The 14,802-nt window shown below is 40.9% G+C and overlaps 1 protein-coding gene across 11 annotated transcripts in view; it reads right to left on the bottom strand.

Annotated features, from left to right (window-relative positions):
* Positions 1 to 3,752: 3,752 nt before the first annotated feature.
* PHF20 (PHD finger protein 20) overlaps positions 3,753 to 14,802 on the bottom strand; it is an 81,348-nt gene continuing 70,298 nt past the window's right edge. For all 11 annotated transcript variants that reach the window (XM_068208180.1, XM_068208188.1, XM_068208179.1 and 8 more), the window contains 4 exons: positions 11,108 to 11,303; positions 8,294 to 8,693; positions 6,315 to 6,498; positions 3,753 to 4,898 (listed from right to left, as the gene is read on the bottom strand). In XM_068208180.1, the coding sequence (XP_068064281.1) occupies positions 4,756 to 4,898; positions 6,315 to 6,498; positions 8,294 to 8,693; positions 11,108 to 11,303 (923 nt within the window). In that variant the 3' untranslated portion in view covers positions 3,753 to 4,755. The remainder of the gene's footprint in view (positions 4,899 to 6,314; positions 6,499 to 8,293; positions 8,694 to 11,107; positions 11,304 to 14,802) is intronic.

Here is a 14,802-nt window from a genome sequence, read left to right as displayed (position 1 = left end):
CTTATCAATCTTTTTCCAGATCAGATGACTGCAACCTAACGAGGGCATATTTGTTAATGTCTGGTTATCTTCTATGAATCTTCTTGCTACTCCCAACCTGTAGATGCTGATTTTTGTTGATTGAAGCCTATCAGGCCTCACTGAGTGAAATTCAAACCCTCGGTGAGTAAAGTCTTTTGAAGAGAAACCTCAATTCCATCCCCCCCCGACCCCCTATTTCCCCTTTGGCAAAGGCAAACAAACACATGACTATAGTTACTTCGAAAATTGTGAAAGTTACATCATTTCCAACAACAAAAAACCACGAAAGTATCACCCAAGGACATGTATAAGAGAAAAAAGAAAAGGAGGGAGGGAAGGATGAGAAGGTGAAAATCTCACCACCCAGTTGGCCTTCAATGAGCTGGAGCTTAGCGCCTTTCCCTGCAGCAGCATTTGCTGGGATCAAAGGGATTTCAAGGAGCTGCAAAGCAGGCAAAGTGTCTTCATCAGCTCAGAGCCTCTGTGCAAAGGAGTTGGCTGTGCCTGGAGCCCATTCTCAGAGTAGCATCCACCCAACCCTCACCTCAAGGGCACAGAAACCATCTGTTCAGGAGCTGGTCCTTCCTCATGTCTGTATCAAGCTCCATGACTTACTCACCAAGTCACCAGTCTGGAAGCCCTGAAGGAACACACTGTTTCCACTCCCAAGCCCACGCAGCCCCTCAGAATTCGGTATGGAGCACTGCAACACTCCATGGCCCCTTCCAGCCTCTCCTTTCAAACACCCCAATGGCACACAAGCACCACCAGCAGGAAAACTCCGCAGCAGGACAGGATGAATCCCAGTTTTGCTGGTTTGTTCTCAGTTTTTCTGTCTGCTTGTATGTTGTAAAAGGAAAACAAAGTGGTATTTACTGTTGAACTGTTTCAACAAGACCTCGTTCTGGGCTACTCGCAGCTGGTATTACCCAGATGAGAGCTGTACAGAGTTTTTTCCCTTCACAAGAACTGCTGCACAACCAGAAGGATTAGCATAAAGCTGTGAAACACTGCTGAACAACTGCAATGACCTGCAGTGCACCAGAACCCCACTGGGAAATCAGAGCAAGGACCACCCACAAGCACTCCCACAGCTGGATGGAACAGCAGGCAGCTGCAGCACAGATGGTGCACTGGCCAGCAGAATGGGCATGAACATGACCCATGGGCTGGACAATGATCAACAGCAGATCCTATAATTACAGATGATGTTTTGGTCAAGTAACAGCGAGAATATGGTGACTCCACCCACATGAAGGCCCACTGTTGACTGAGAGCTGCCTCCTTCTCTGAGTCTGCATCTACAGAAATCTTCTCATCAGGCAAGTAAATAAATCAGAGGGCATGACAAGCCACAGCACACATCCCACTGAATTATGATGACACCATGCAGTGAGACACAGAGATCTACCATCAGTGGCTCAAGTCTCTCCAGGCTTCACATGCCAGGCTCCAGCAGTGATGCACACTCCAGCCTTTAAATCCAGTTTCACAAGAATCCTTTTTAGTGGGTTGTTTTTTTTTTTTTGAGAATGAAGTTGGAACGCAAAATTTGCTAGGTCAAGGGAATACATCTGCTTTCCTCCCACTGGGGAAACTGAGAGGGAAGAGATGGAACCTGAAGGCACATCAATGCCTGCCCCTGCCTTCAGGCACCCTGGGCCAAGTACACTGCTGCTCCAGCCCTCCCCAGCTTCCTCCTCTTGCCATGCATTTTCCCTGCGTGGATTGCTCAACTGCATCCAGAGCTCCTTGCTTCACACCATCACTGATGCTGTGTGTCCTCTGCCTTGAGCTGCTGTGACTGCCCCTGACAGGCTGCTCATCCAAATAGAACAAAAATTAGGGTCAGATCACACATACTAGGTACTAATATATTACATATATTGGTACTAATATACTATATGTATTAGGATTTGGGAACAAAATGTATGAGCTCCTCATTAAACAATATCCAACACACTATTAAGAATATTTATATAACATAGATCTGGAAAATAGTAATTTCCAGACTTTTGCAATGGTTAAGATATATATATATATACCTGACAAATTACAGTACTTGCATTTCAAAGTGATGTGAAGGAAAAAATTCCAAAATTACTTTATTGAGTTATCATTAATTGAAACAAAGACTTTACTAAGAATTTAAACAACAAAAACCTATTTTTTATTTATTCCAAACACCAAGATACAGAAGTTTTCAAGTTTTCCAAATATTGCTCCAAAACAAAATTCTATGTACAGCCCCCTTGGTTCTAATAGTGCATCAACAAACACATGTGTACCCACAGTGCAATGTTTGCTCAGTTCATCAAGGCTCCACATTGCATTCACTTACCAGTGATTTAAAGAAACAAAAAAGTGACCTGTCAGTCTGAACAGTTGGTCCAGACTAAAAATAACAATGAGGAAACTTGCAAAAAAAATGGACAGAAATGAATCCAGGCAGAGCACAATGAAGAATCTTCCCTGATTGCGAGAAGTACTACTCTATTTTAAATAAATATTTTCAGTCTTTATCTGCAAGGGCTTCCCCAGCACTAGTGAAGGGATGCAAGTCTCCAGGGTCTGCAACTTGATCTACCCATGGGAAATGCCATTTCTTCCAAACCTCCAATACTGCCCTGAGCAAAAATAAACTGACAAGTGAAAATACACAATGAGCACACAAAAGCCATTGCTTGAAGAAATCCCCCTTTGGAGCAAGAAGCCAGCTCAGGGACTGAGTGCTTGAATGCCCTCAGACTGGGAGCACAACCAAGCTGTTCCCACGCAGCCGTGTCCTGCTTTACAGATTGTAACCACAAACACCTCTTCTGGTCTATTTCACCTGAAAATCACCAGCTGCCTGGGAGGCTCCTCTGATGCTGTTCTGGTTGTCTGCTCACCACCACCTCCTCTAGAGCTACATGAGCTCAGGTACCTGACAAGGTATGAGCCAAGGTATAAGCATTGGTCTCATCTTCAGAGAGCCCAGTGATCCTTAAAATACCACGTAAACTTTATTCCAATCGTGTAACAGAAATGAAAGTTTGTTTTTCTGCTACGTTGAATATGTTGTATTCACTATATACCAACACAGTACTATAAAATTGTGAGACAAATTATTGCCTGAACTGAATCTTGGCATAAAAGTCTTAGTTACCACCTAGAGCAGCCTAATTATTTTGTTTTCTGAAGGAAATAAATTATTCACCATGGAGAGCCTATAACTCCTACAATAATACTGGATATTTCAAATTTTCATTATTCTTTGCAGAACAAAAACATTGAAAATATATATTCCAAATTAGTAATTTGTACAGGTATGGGCCTTTCTATTACAAAAAGACTATTCAAACTCTGTTTGAAAGTTACCTTTTGGTAGTACCGCTGCACACAATAAAATAAGGGTAACAAATCCAGCTTTTTAAGGACACCCTCTCACTGCAAAACCAGCTCACTGTGGTTCAGTTCATAGGGAACTGAACTCAGCAACGTCTGTGAAGAAAATCTGAAGTTACAGCCATTATTTCAGGAGCGGTGATCTGCAGCTGAAAGACTCTGAACCTCTCAAATGCTCACAACGTTCCAAAGGTTCTGTATAACCTGGCTGAACATCAGCAGCCTTGTCACCTAAATCACAAAGTAAATACAAACTGAAAATTAAAACTTAAAGTATAAAAATGGACTTTGTGAACATTTAAGTAATAACCCACTCACTGTCTGCAAGGACAGCATCTCATGCATAGATCTTGAGGCTTTATTTACACAAAAACTGATTCCCAAAACCACACATTCATAGCATGTCTTTACAATGAACACATCCAGAGTACTGAAAAACATCTAGATTTCCAAACATAACCGGAATGGCAATTATTAACAAATGGGTAGAAAATGTATCACATCCATGACAGACCATGCTGCAGTCTGAACTCAGAGCGTGGCTCCAGTCCTTTCCCGGCGGCATTCCATATTACTGCAATGAAGGGATCCCCCCAGCAACTGCTGCAGGAGGCACAGGATAGCCAGATTTAAAAGCTCGAGAATACACACACACAAAAACACCACCTTCATGGGCTTCCCCAGTACCAAGTCATGTGACAGTGAGAGGATAAATATGGAAAACAATCATTTATTCTGAAAATAAGTGCAATCCACCTGTGACCTCCTGCTACTTTATTTACTGTAACAGAAGTGTGGGTCAGGCCACTGTTACTTGAAAACCTCCACATAACACTTAGAGTCAAGAGCTGGACATTCATACTTACTAAGTCTGAAACTGTTATAACATCTCCTAATGATTAAATACTGAGTGCTAGTATGCATAAACCAGAAGAAATAAAACATGACATGAGTCACTTAAACTATGCAAAGTTATTTACAACCCCTATCAACCAAACTTTTTTGGCTCTTAGAACTCCGTTCTTCAGTGGCACAATTTTTAGTCAGTTTAATGATGAAAAAGTCTACCGTTTCAATAAGCAACTTGTAGGGAGTGAAAATTTGAGTGTAACTTATCAACCAACAGGCAACTTCTGGAGACAAGAGTATGACCTTTTCCACAGCATTATAATTGTCTAATAGAACTGAAATAACCTTTTGCTCTTCTTTGAACAACACTTCTTCACAAGTCCCTGAAGTCAATCTGCATCCCATGCAACCAGCATGCTAGTTCAATTTACAGATTCAGATGTGCTCCCATCAGACACTCCAGCTTTGCACGCAGTCACAGCCCAGAGCTGTCCAGCCTCACGTGGAGCAGCACAGAGCGATCTGCTGCACTTTGCCCAAGTCTGTTATCAGCTGCTTTATGCAATGTTTGAGCTGGGGGAGTCGAGCCAGTGGTTCTGGGGGTTGCAGCTCTCCTGTGTAATCCAGCCAACTCTCCAGAACTGTAAAGGAAACAAAATCTGTCACCACTGCAGTTCTCAGCAAACAGCTCATCTGAAGCCACAAAACAAGAATTCTTTAAATCTTTTGTAAATCTTGCGAAGGCAGTGGGCAATATTTTTAACACTGTTATTTGAGAAATCATAAAACTGAACACCTCACACCAATCTTTGCAAGTAACTTTTCATACATAACCAAATAATTCACATGGGGATGGGGGGAGAAGTCGCTGCTCCTAGGAAAAAGCAGAGAAGGAAAACTCTGGACCAGACATTGTGAAACCTCATGCTAAATTTCTTCTGAACTGTGTCAATTTCAGGGCAAAGACATTGTGGTACAGGGAGTTTACACCATCAAAGATGGGACTATCGTAACCAAAGAAATCTGTCATCAATACAGAACACAAGTGACCAAGACAGAACTGGGTAACACAAAATGGGGATGAAGATCAAAAGCACGAGTCAGCAGAGTGCTCCACAAGGAAAATAAACTCCTGCTTTAAAAAGCTCTCAGTGGGGAAACAAGAAATCCCACGGAGCAGAAGACAAGTCAAGTGACAATGTAACACGCTCACTAGGAAGGTGGTCAGGTTGGACTATGATAAGTTCTGGGGACCAGCAGCATCACTCGTTGCTGACACATCCCACCTTGGAGTAAGAAAGTTCCTGCCCAAAGCAGCAACACACTGCACAGACCCCTGCTCAGCAGCAGGTACAAAAAGTCTAACTTTTTGGAACCAGAGCTTCTTTAGGTAATACAGCCCTGACTGATCTTCTTTACTTGAAATAGCCCTTTAGCTGTCCAACTTTTCAGTACTTTACTTACAAAGTGAGGGCTCTTACTTGGGCAGAAGCTGGATTCCCCTGCAACTAAAGCTGCTGTTATAGCCACTACACAACCAATGGTCAGACTTAACAATGTAAAGAAGACCTATCCTGAATCGCTTAATGCAACACAAAGGGTTTGTAAGTTTCCCATTAGTACGAAAATCTTAAAAAAACCTTTAAGTAAAGAATTTGGAAGAGACAGGAAAGGATAAGAGCCTTGTGCACTGAGGAGGCCACTCAGAATGGGCTAACATAGCCAGCAAGGCCCTGAAGAACAGAGAAGTGCAGACACACAGAAGAGTTTTGGAAAATGACACAAACCTAATCCCAAAAAGACACAAAGATATTTCAGTACAACATCGGATCCAACTATTTAGAGATGATCTAACTAGAACTTGTTCTGTGAAATTCTGCTCTTTGCTTTAAAATCTACCTCCATCAGCAGCATGTCTATTTTCTATTTAGAAAATGTGATAATGAAACATTCATCTCTTTGTAGGTCTGAGGAAGTAAAATTCTAGTTAACATGTTTTGAACAGGTAGTTCAGTTTAAAAAAAAAAAGTTTTTTAAACTAGAATAACACTACTTACCATCTAACTCCTTCTCAATGAAATCCATTCTGTGTATGACTTCATCCTGAAGAGATTCCACATGAGCTAAAAGATTGAGCTGCCACTGCAGCTGTGAGTTCACTACTCCTTCTTTATCTTTTTCCAGCAATTTCATTTCAATAGCTTCCTCTGGAGAGACTTTCTTAGAGACAGACTCTCTCACCTAGCAGAAATACACACATTAAATATTGTTACAGTGAAAGAGAATTGGAGAGCTGAAATGCCAGAGTCCTCCCAGTCCCCTCTAATTGCTGAGCTCACCATAGGCCAGTGAGTGAGAGAGACACAGACCATATACAGACACTAACCTGGTTTGGGCAAGAAGATCTAAATACAAACATTATTTTTATAGGTATTTTGCTAAAAACGATTTGTACTTCACAAGCATCTAGTTTTCTGAAGGTAACATACACATGTGTAGTTATCTCCCTGCCACTTTTCATCTGGAAGATCCTGCACTGAATCTGCATCTCAGGGAATGCTGAAGCTGTTTTTCACCTGACAATAACCAACTAAAGAGCAAACAATTCAGGAGTGAAAAGGGATTTTTTCTTAAGGAATCTAATCTAAATGCTACGAAAACTTTCACTGAACTATCTCCAAACAAGCATTGCCACTCCTTACAAAACTTGACTACAACATCAGCAGTGCTCATTCTCCTCCACTACTTTTCTCAACCTTCTGCTGAAATATGGCCCTTTAAAAAAACGCTCTTTAAGACTAAAGAACTAAAATATTTGACTTTCTAGGAAACATTAACACAATCTCAACAGGCTGACAGAGAAGTTAAAAGTAGCAAATTACAACTTATGTATGGATGAAATAAGAGCTATCCTAACCTTTAATCTAAAAAAGGGAGCTTGGTATTTAATGGAATCATAAAATTGTACAATAGTTTGGGTTGGAAGAGACTTTAAAGCTCATCTAGTTCCAACACCTGCCATGGGCAGGGACACCTTCCACTATCCCAAGTTGCTCCAAGCTCCATCCAAGCTGGCCTTGGACTCTTCCAGGAATCCAGGAGCAGCCCCAGCTTCTCTGGGCACCCTGTGCCACAGCCTCAGCACCCTCACAGGAAGAATTTCTTCCTAATATCCCATTTAAAATCTAGACTCCTTCATCTTAAGGCCATTCCCTCTTGTCCCGTCCTCCATCGCTTGTCCCAAGTCCAGTTCTCCAGGAGCCCTTTAGGCACTGGAAGGTGCTCTCAGGTCTACCTGGATTCTTCTCTAGATGAACACCCACAGCTCCCCTAGAGCAGAAGGGCTTCACTCATTTCCCAGAGGGTTTTCAGTATTTCTCAGCCCACATTCCATAGGAATTGGTATTAACAGAAGCACATTTTTTGCACTGGAGAGCAGAAGGGCCTCTACTAGGCTGACAGAGCTGACAATGAGAACCAAGCATTGAAAAGCTAAACCTGAAGTGCTCCAGTAGGAAGAAGATACAGGACTATTCCATGGTGATCAGTCTTTTAAAAAAATCACTTCAGGCTGATACCTTTTTTTTTTTTTTTTCAATCTTGAAATCCTGCCTGAAAAACCTAACATTAATTTAGCTATTAGAAAGAACATGGAAACAAGATGGACATAATTAGAAGCTGGCCTACCAGTGTATTTCGTAGTATCATACATGCTTGGCCTGTTCTCTCTGCTAGTGTTTATGTTTCATTTAACACACAAAAATAAGCAGCAATGAACTACCAGTGGACCATAATGCATGGTCCACACTCTTCAAGCAACTCGAGGTCCAGAAGTCATCCTAGATTTTTTAATTATAATATAAAATGAAAGAGTTGATCACATTTATAATTTTAGTTGTTACTGGCAACTTAAATTAAACAGTCTAACAAAAAAATAAACACAAACAGACCAAAAAGTATTAAAAAAGGCTGAGGTTTGCAGGTTGCCAGGAAAACACATGCTCTTTGCCAGAGAGGGCTATTTTAATAAAAATACCTTAGAGTAACTGTGTTTAGATTCATTTTCCATCTTGCATATTTCTTGGTCCAGATTCCAGCCAAACCTCTCTGAGAAGGTATCATCCCCGTTTTCCCTTATTCTGTTTACTCCATCATCCATGGCTGAACCTCTTGTTTCCACAACAAGCCTCTGCTCGATGGCAGGGTAGTAGGCCCGAGGCTTCTGGTAACAGTGTTCACTGGTAATGTAAGATTCCTCCACAGAAGGAATTGTTGAGGGTTTCTCAACTGTCCCATTCCAAGTTCTATAACTTGCTGTCTCCTCTTTGCAACGGTTTTCCTCAAAGTGAATGATGTGTTTTGTATGGATTTTTTCATCCACTGTGATGTGCTTCCATGGATGACACCAAAGCTTTAAGTCAGGGTGTTCTTTATTTCTGTTCAAACATAAAAAAGTAAACCATCCAATTTAAATGTCAAAGAGACTAAGCAAACTACCTTCTTGCATAAAGAAACTAAGTAACAATTAAGGAAAAAAAAAAGCGCCAAGTGTTTGGATTAGGAAAAAACTTGAAGAATAAGTTTCAAATAGACACATACAACTTCTCACCAATGTTGGCGCCCTTCATGGAACATTTTGCTCAATATTTGCAATTTATTAGCAGCAGGAATTAATTTTTACTGGGCTATTTTTAGTAAAGGTATGGCACTCTAACATTGTACATTGTAGTGGTATTCCATAGTGGCCATAGTTCCTTTCATCTGTTCTTAGAAAAATTCTTATTTTAATTGTCTTCAAATTGACTAATACATTATTTATTTCAGCAGAAGGGACAAATGTAGATATCAGATTATTACAGATATAACAAACAAAAGATTTCGAGTGAGCATTGTAACCCATGTCCTTCCTTGTGTAAGGGATCAAAACAGCAGTAAAAGGAGAGCAAAGCACAGTACTCTGCTAACTTCAAAGGGCTGGCAGCTTATCTGCTACAGGCTGCAGGAAAACAGCAAAAAAATCCTGACTCTAAAGCACCTGCTGCACTGGGCTGCACTCTCTGCTTCCTTGCAAAGGTGGACGGACTTGCTCTATTCAGCTGATCCAGCTTTTCTAGCTGTTCACCAAACCCCTCAACAAAACATGACCACTTGACTTTGGTAGTAACTGCTTTCTAACCCAACCTGCAGCAGCTCAGGTTTCTTCAGTGTCTCTCAGAGGAAACCAAAATGAGTAGAGCTGCCAAGGATGTGCTCAGACTATTTCATAGGAGCACCTTTGCCTCCAGTGCTGGCACAGCAAGGATAGATCTCTCCCTGGTGAACCATCCTGAAGGCATGCCTGGAAAAGTGAAAGCCAGGTGTTCATTTACCAAAGCTTTCTGCTTGAGCTCCACTCATCTGCTACACCTAAAGAAACTGTATTTTGCTCAAAACAGAGCAAGGTATAGTTTTACAAAAGACAGAATATTTTTTCTGAAAAATGATGCACCAGTTACCTAAGGATGAAAATTCAAATGCTAATACTTGAATAACTTTTTAACTCCTGCCTGCTGAAGGTTCACCCTCCCATGGCACTGCCGGGGTCACCTTGGGTCCTTTGCCACCTCCTTGAAACACCGAGCAGCCACCCTGAGACACTGAGCAACTCCTAATAATTTCAGGCACCCGTGAAATCATCTTTTTTCTATCTGTTGATCTGCATCAACAATATAATAATTATTCTAATTCAGCAATTTTTCAAATCCCTTCTAATTTATATCATGATAAAGAAAACAGCAGCTGAAGCTTTTAACCAGATGATCCAAACAGGACTGCACCTCACCTTTAATGAAGCCAGGCCATCATACTGGCTTCAGCACGGGAGAGAAAAGGAACAAAACCTGCAGCACCCAGCACATATATGCCCAGTGCTCCGTACCTCAGTACTATGTAAATCTCAATTCACAACTGGAAAGCCTGAAACTCAAATGTCACTCTTTACAAAAAGGCCTAAGGAGTGGCCTTACAGTATTTGTTTCAGTCTCCAAAAAAGAAAGAGATTACTTACAGATCTAACTAAAGGATCCTATAATGGAAAAGCAAAACCCTATGTTAAAATGGGTCCTCTCTTGCTTTAAGCATTATTCCATGTCAGTGGACCTCCTGCATTACCACAGATTAGGGGAAAGGGTCTAAAGAATGTCAAAATCACTTTGTTTTCCAAACAGCTGCTGCCATGCAACTGATCAACGAATAGATTACAATTATGGAATTCAATAAATTTAAAACTGCTGAATTTGAGTTAATTTTTTTTCAGTCATCAGAACCCAACGATGACTTTAAATAGGAAAATACACAAAAAAGTCAACTTGATAGAAAATAATCTTTTATGTAAATAATTGTTATTTTCTGCAGATATAGCTGAAATGACCTTTCAGAAATGAAGTGCTGTACGTTGCTGAGAGTGCAACCACTCTGCCACTGCACCAAAACAAGATACTGTACCAAACAAAAATATCTGATTCCTCTTGGACAAGCTATGACCAGATTTTCTGGAATGGAGAAAGCAAGTGCTGCAAAAATGGTGCCATGGCTTGTAAGTCTATCCTGTTCTTACTTAAAATGTGGGTGATTCAGGAAAAACTGTCATTAGTTTTATTAGTTTAACCCTTTCTATACACATTGTCCATTTACACTCAACCCACTTAAACAGTTTTCAAACAGCCAAGTCCTTTCTCAAGATCACATCAGCAATTCAAACTATGTTATAAATCCCCAGAGCACAAATTCAAGTCTGAATTTCTGGTTATTTTTATACTTGCAGTCTAATTCCCGAGGAGAACATGCCGGGTGGTACTTAAATACTGCTTACTGTAATATGCTCATCTTCAGCTGCAGCCCATGCAGGACTTCGATCACTCGCTGTACATCACCAAGCAGCTGGTGAGTGGCCACTATCTTCTTGGCATTCTGATGGGAGTAATTTTCTTCCAAAAATGCTAAGCCATGCATGTGACCATTACTTAACCACTCCTTTTCATACCAGTACTTTAAGCTGGACCTCTGACCTAAAGTGACAGTAATGAGTGAGTTAAAATGAAATGTTGACATTGCTGATAGTAATTCTGATTACCTCTAGGTACTGCAACAGCTTATTTGTTCTTATCAACAGAACCAAAGAAGATTCTGTAACAGCAGACATAACCAATGAAGAAATTAAGAACTTGTTAAGTAAGAAGCCAAAAACCTCTGCCCAACTGTAAAAAAAATCAGACCCCCAACTTCCACCAAAAGACATTCACAACAGTCAGTTACAGATGAGGCTGAGAAAGGTGTATTTTTAGCAGGGTATCACACTGTCTAGTCTAACCATGGTTATGACAGAAGTTACAGTCTGACTGCAGCTCTTTGCAGACAGTAAAATGCAGAAAAAGCAATCAGCTTCCCAGTGGTCTTGTTTTTAACATCAACATGTATTAGTACAGTTGTGTAAAAATACATTTTGAAGGAACCAAGGAAAAGGTTCCAATAGAAAACTTGCCTAAGTGAAGCTATTAATAATGATAATTATATCTTAAGAGAGATCAATATTATCTCTTGATATTGAATATCAGCAAAGAGCTGAAATGAAACAATGTTGAATGTGATAAATGTATCAACAGAAGTAACTTAAACTGCCAAACAAATGGTATTACAAGGAAAGATGCTAGCTAAATTGCAAACACACACAAAAAACCTTCATGTTAAATACCTAACAAAAGCTCCCCCACACCCTGTAAAATGTACATTTACTACAGATATTCTCAGTGGACAGCTCAGCACCCAGAGAAACAACCAAATCAGTCACTGCCTATGTACAGCCCAGGCAGCAAGCCCACAAAACCAGAGATAAAATTGGAGCACAGACTGGGAACCATAATTGCAAAAAGGTCTCCAATATAAGCAGGTTAACATTGACTAGAGGAGAAGCTAAAAAAAAGAAAAGGGGAGTTACTAGGCAGCAGAGTAAGACTGCGCTACATAGAAATCCACGGGTATTAGGTGGCATTAGAAATCGTGACAGGGTAAAAAAGAATTTTGTGAGGTGTATCAGCTCAACCTTCCAGGTAGATACACTGTATCAAGCAGGAAGGCAAGCAGAATTTTTGGTATGGTCAGAACCACATTGGTGACACTCCTGGCCATCTGCATTAGCCCTCCCTCATTAATTTCTCCATTAGAGAAGCTGACATCTGTGACAGAAAGTACAGTTCAGTCCACAAGAGTAAAATAGAGACTTTGAGAACTTCATGGTCACCTGAACAACTGAGGTGATGTGCACCCTGAGATAAAAAGTGCTCCCTTTTGAAGTATATGCCCTTAAGAGGAGACACCACACTATGCCCACAAGCAATTGTGCCACATAATCACCTTGATCATGTTTAAGCAAGGGTAAATGTTAACAAATCTCTTAAAAATCCTACCCAACTCAAAAAGACCTGATTAAAACAGCAGTTAGTACAGTTTTTAGACAAAATTACACCAAATTTGGTTTTTACTTCTAACAGAATGAGTGGTGCTGTTACAAGTCCCAGCAGTTTAGACTGGGGAAAGCTCCTAAGTAAGAGTTTGCTGAATAGCCATGCTCAGTTTTAAAAGCTGCTTCTTTGTAGATTCATACAGCCTATTAGCTCACTTCACACCAAAAACAAGTCACTGGAAAGCCATCTTTGCAGTCAAAAAGTTGGATGTGTTTTCCTTTTTCAAGACAGGGGTAAAAATTAAGTCCCCTCCAATGTAAACTTCAGAATCTTCAAACTAATAGTTAATGATGAATTAAACAAATAAAGCTGTAATCGGTTTCTGCACAAAAGCACTCATTCAAGTGTGATGACACAACTTCAGTTTGCAAGTGCATTTTAGTTCCATTTAAAACTACCTTCAACTGACATAAAGCAAAATATCTTTAACAGAAGGTTAAAATTCTAGAAGCAAGATACTCTAAAGAAATCTTAAATATATTGCTGTCTCTGTAGTAAAAGTTTAAAATTTAGGTGTAGCATGTCTTCATTGCTGAGAGTACAAACAGTAGTAAACATACTAAACAAATGTATGAGTTAAAGTACAAAAGAGTTGGTTGCTTTCAACAGCCAAAAAAACCTGGGATCACAATCCAAATATGTATATAAAGCAAAAAAGTCTTCTAATCGGGTGAAGAGAGATCCATTTTCTTGCCATTTATAACCACGGACTCAAGTCCAAACCTCATCCATTTTCACTTTTGGCAAGGCTTTGTAATAAATACAGTAGAAAGTCAGAAAATATTTGTCTATATGTAATTTTACCTACTGTGTAAGATGGATTAAGATGTGAGAAATGGATTTGTAAAGGAGTCTCAAAACCTGACAGAAAGCTCACACAGTCTTGTACATCTGTATGCAAACTCTGAGATAAGGTGTGCTGACTTAGGAAGGCCATGGAATAAAGATGACATTGTTGAGAGAGAGACTGAACTAGAAACAAGTTTCAAATGATGGCTTGTAAAAAGACCAGATATTTTGGAGAATTAGAACTACGAAAGATGCATTGTAGGAAGACCATATAGGGTAAAATAATAGGTGATTAGTGTGAGAAGTACTAGCAGCATTGTGTGGCAAAAGCTAATAGGCTGAAAAACATTTATAAGATATTGTAACTAGGAAATAGGTTGGCTTCTGATGGAACGGCATTGACTTTTACACCTCTCATGTCTCACCCTTCTATGAGACTGATAATAGAATAAAATCTTTTAAAATGCCTCTCAGTTGCCCCATTTCTGTAGAGCTGGGATTTTCCAACACTAAGACATTTCAAAATATCTGCTAAGGATGAGAGAACATATTGCTTAATCAATTCTGACTGTGCTGCCCCAGGTAAATACCAATATACAGGTTATTGCAGGTGTGTTGGCTTTGCACAGCCTGGTTTTGGTGGGAGGGTGGGACGCCGATGGCCACAGAGGTGGCTTCTGTGAGAAGCTGCTGGAAGCTTCCAACATGTCTGGCAGAGCCAGTCCCTGATGGCTCTGAAGATGGACATGCTGCTGGCCAAAGCTGGCCTAATTTGAGAAGTCGGCAATGCCTCTGTGATAACAGATTTAAGAATAAAATCTAAACAAAGGTGCGCAGTTTTTTCTTTTAGCCTGAGAAGAGGAAGAGGTGAGAACATGTGAGGGAAACAACATGGTGACACCAAGGTCAGTGGAGAAGGAGGGGGAGGAGATGCTCCAGGTGCCAGTCAAGGTTCCTCTGCAGGCTGTGGGGAGGACCACGGTGAAGCAGCTGTGCCCCTGCAGCCCATGGGGATTCACAGGGGACGCAGAGATCCACCCACAGCCCGTGGGGGAGATGCTCATGTAGGAGTGGGTGGATGCCTGGAGGAGGCTGTGATCCAGTGGGAGACCCGGTGGAGAGAGAGAGAGAGGGCCCCTGCTTCCAGGCTGGAGCAGCCTGTCCTTGGAGGACTGCACCCCGTGGACGAGTGACCCACGCTGCAGCAGTTTTGGGAGGACTGCGTGCCCGTGGGAGGCGCTCACGTTGCAGCAGTTTT

Source organism: Anomalospiza imberbis, chromosome 17, assembly GCF_031753505.1.
Source record: "Anomalospiza imberbis isolate Cuckoo-Finch-1a 21T00152 chromosome 17, ASM3175350v1, whole genome shotgun sequence".
In the NCBI taxonomy this organism is placed as follows: domain Eukaryota; kingdom Metazoa; phylum Chordata; class Aves; order Passeriformes; family Viduidae; genus Anomalospiza; species Anomalospiza imberbis.
Note: the sequence above shows the minus strand (reverse complement) of the source record. Positions and strands in the feature narration are given on the sequence as shown.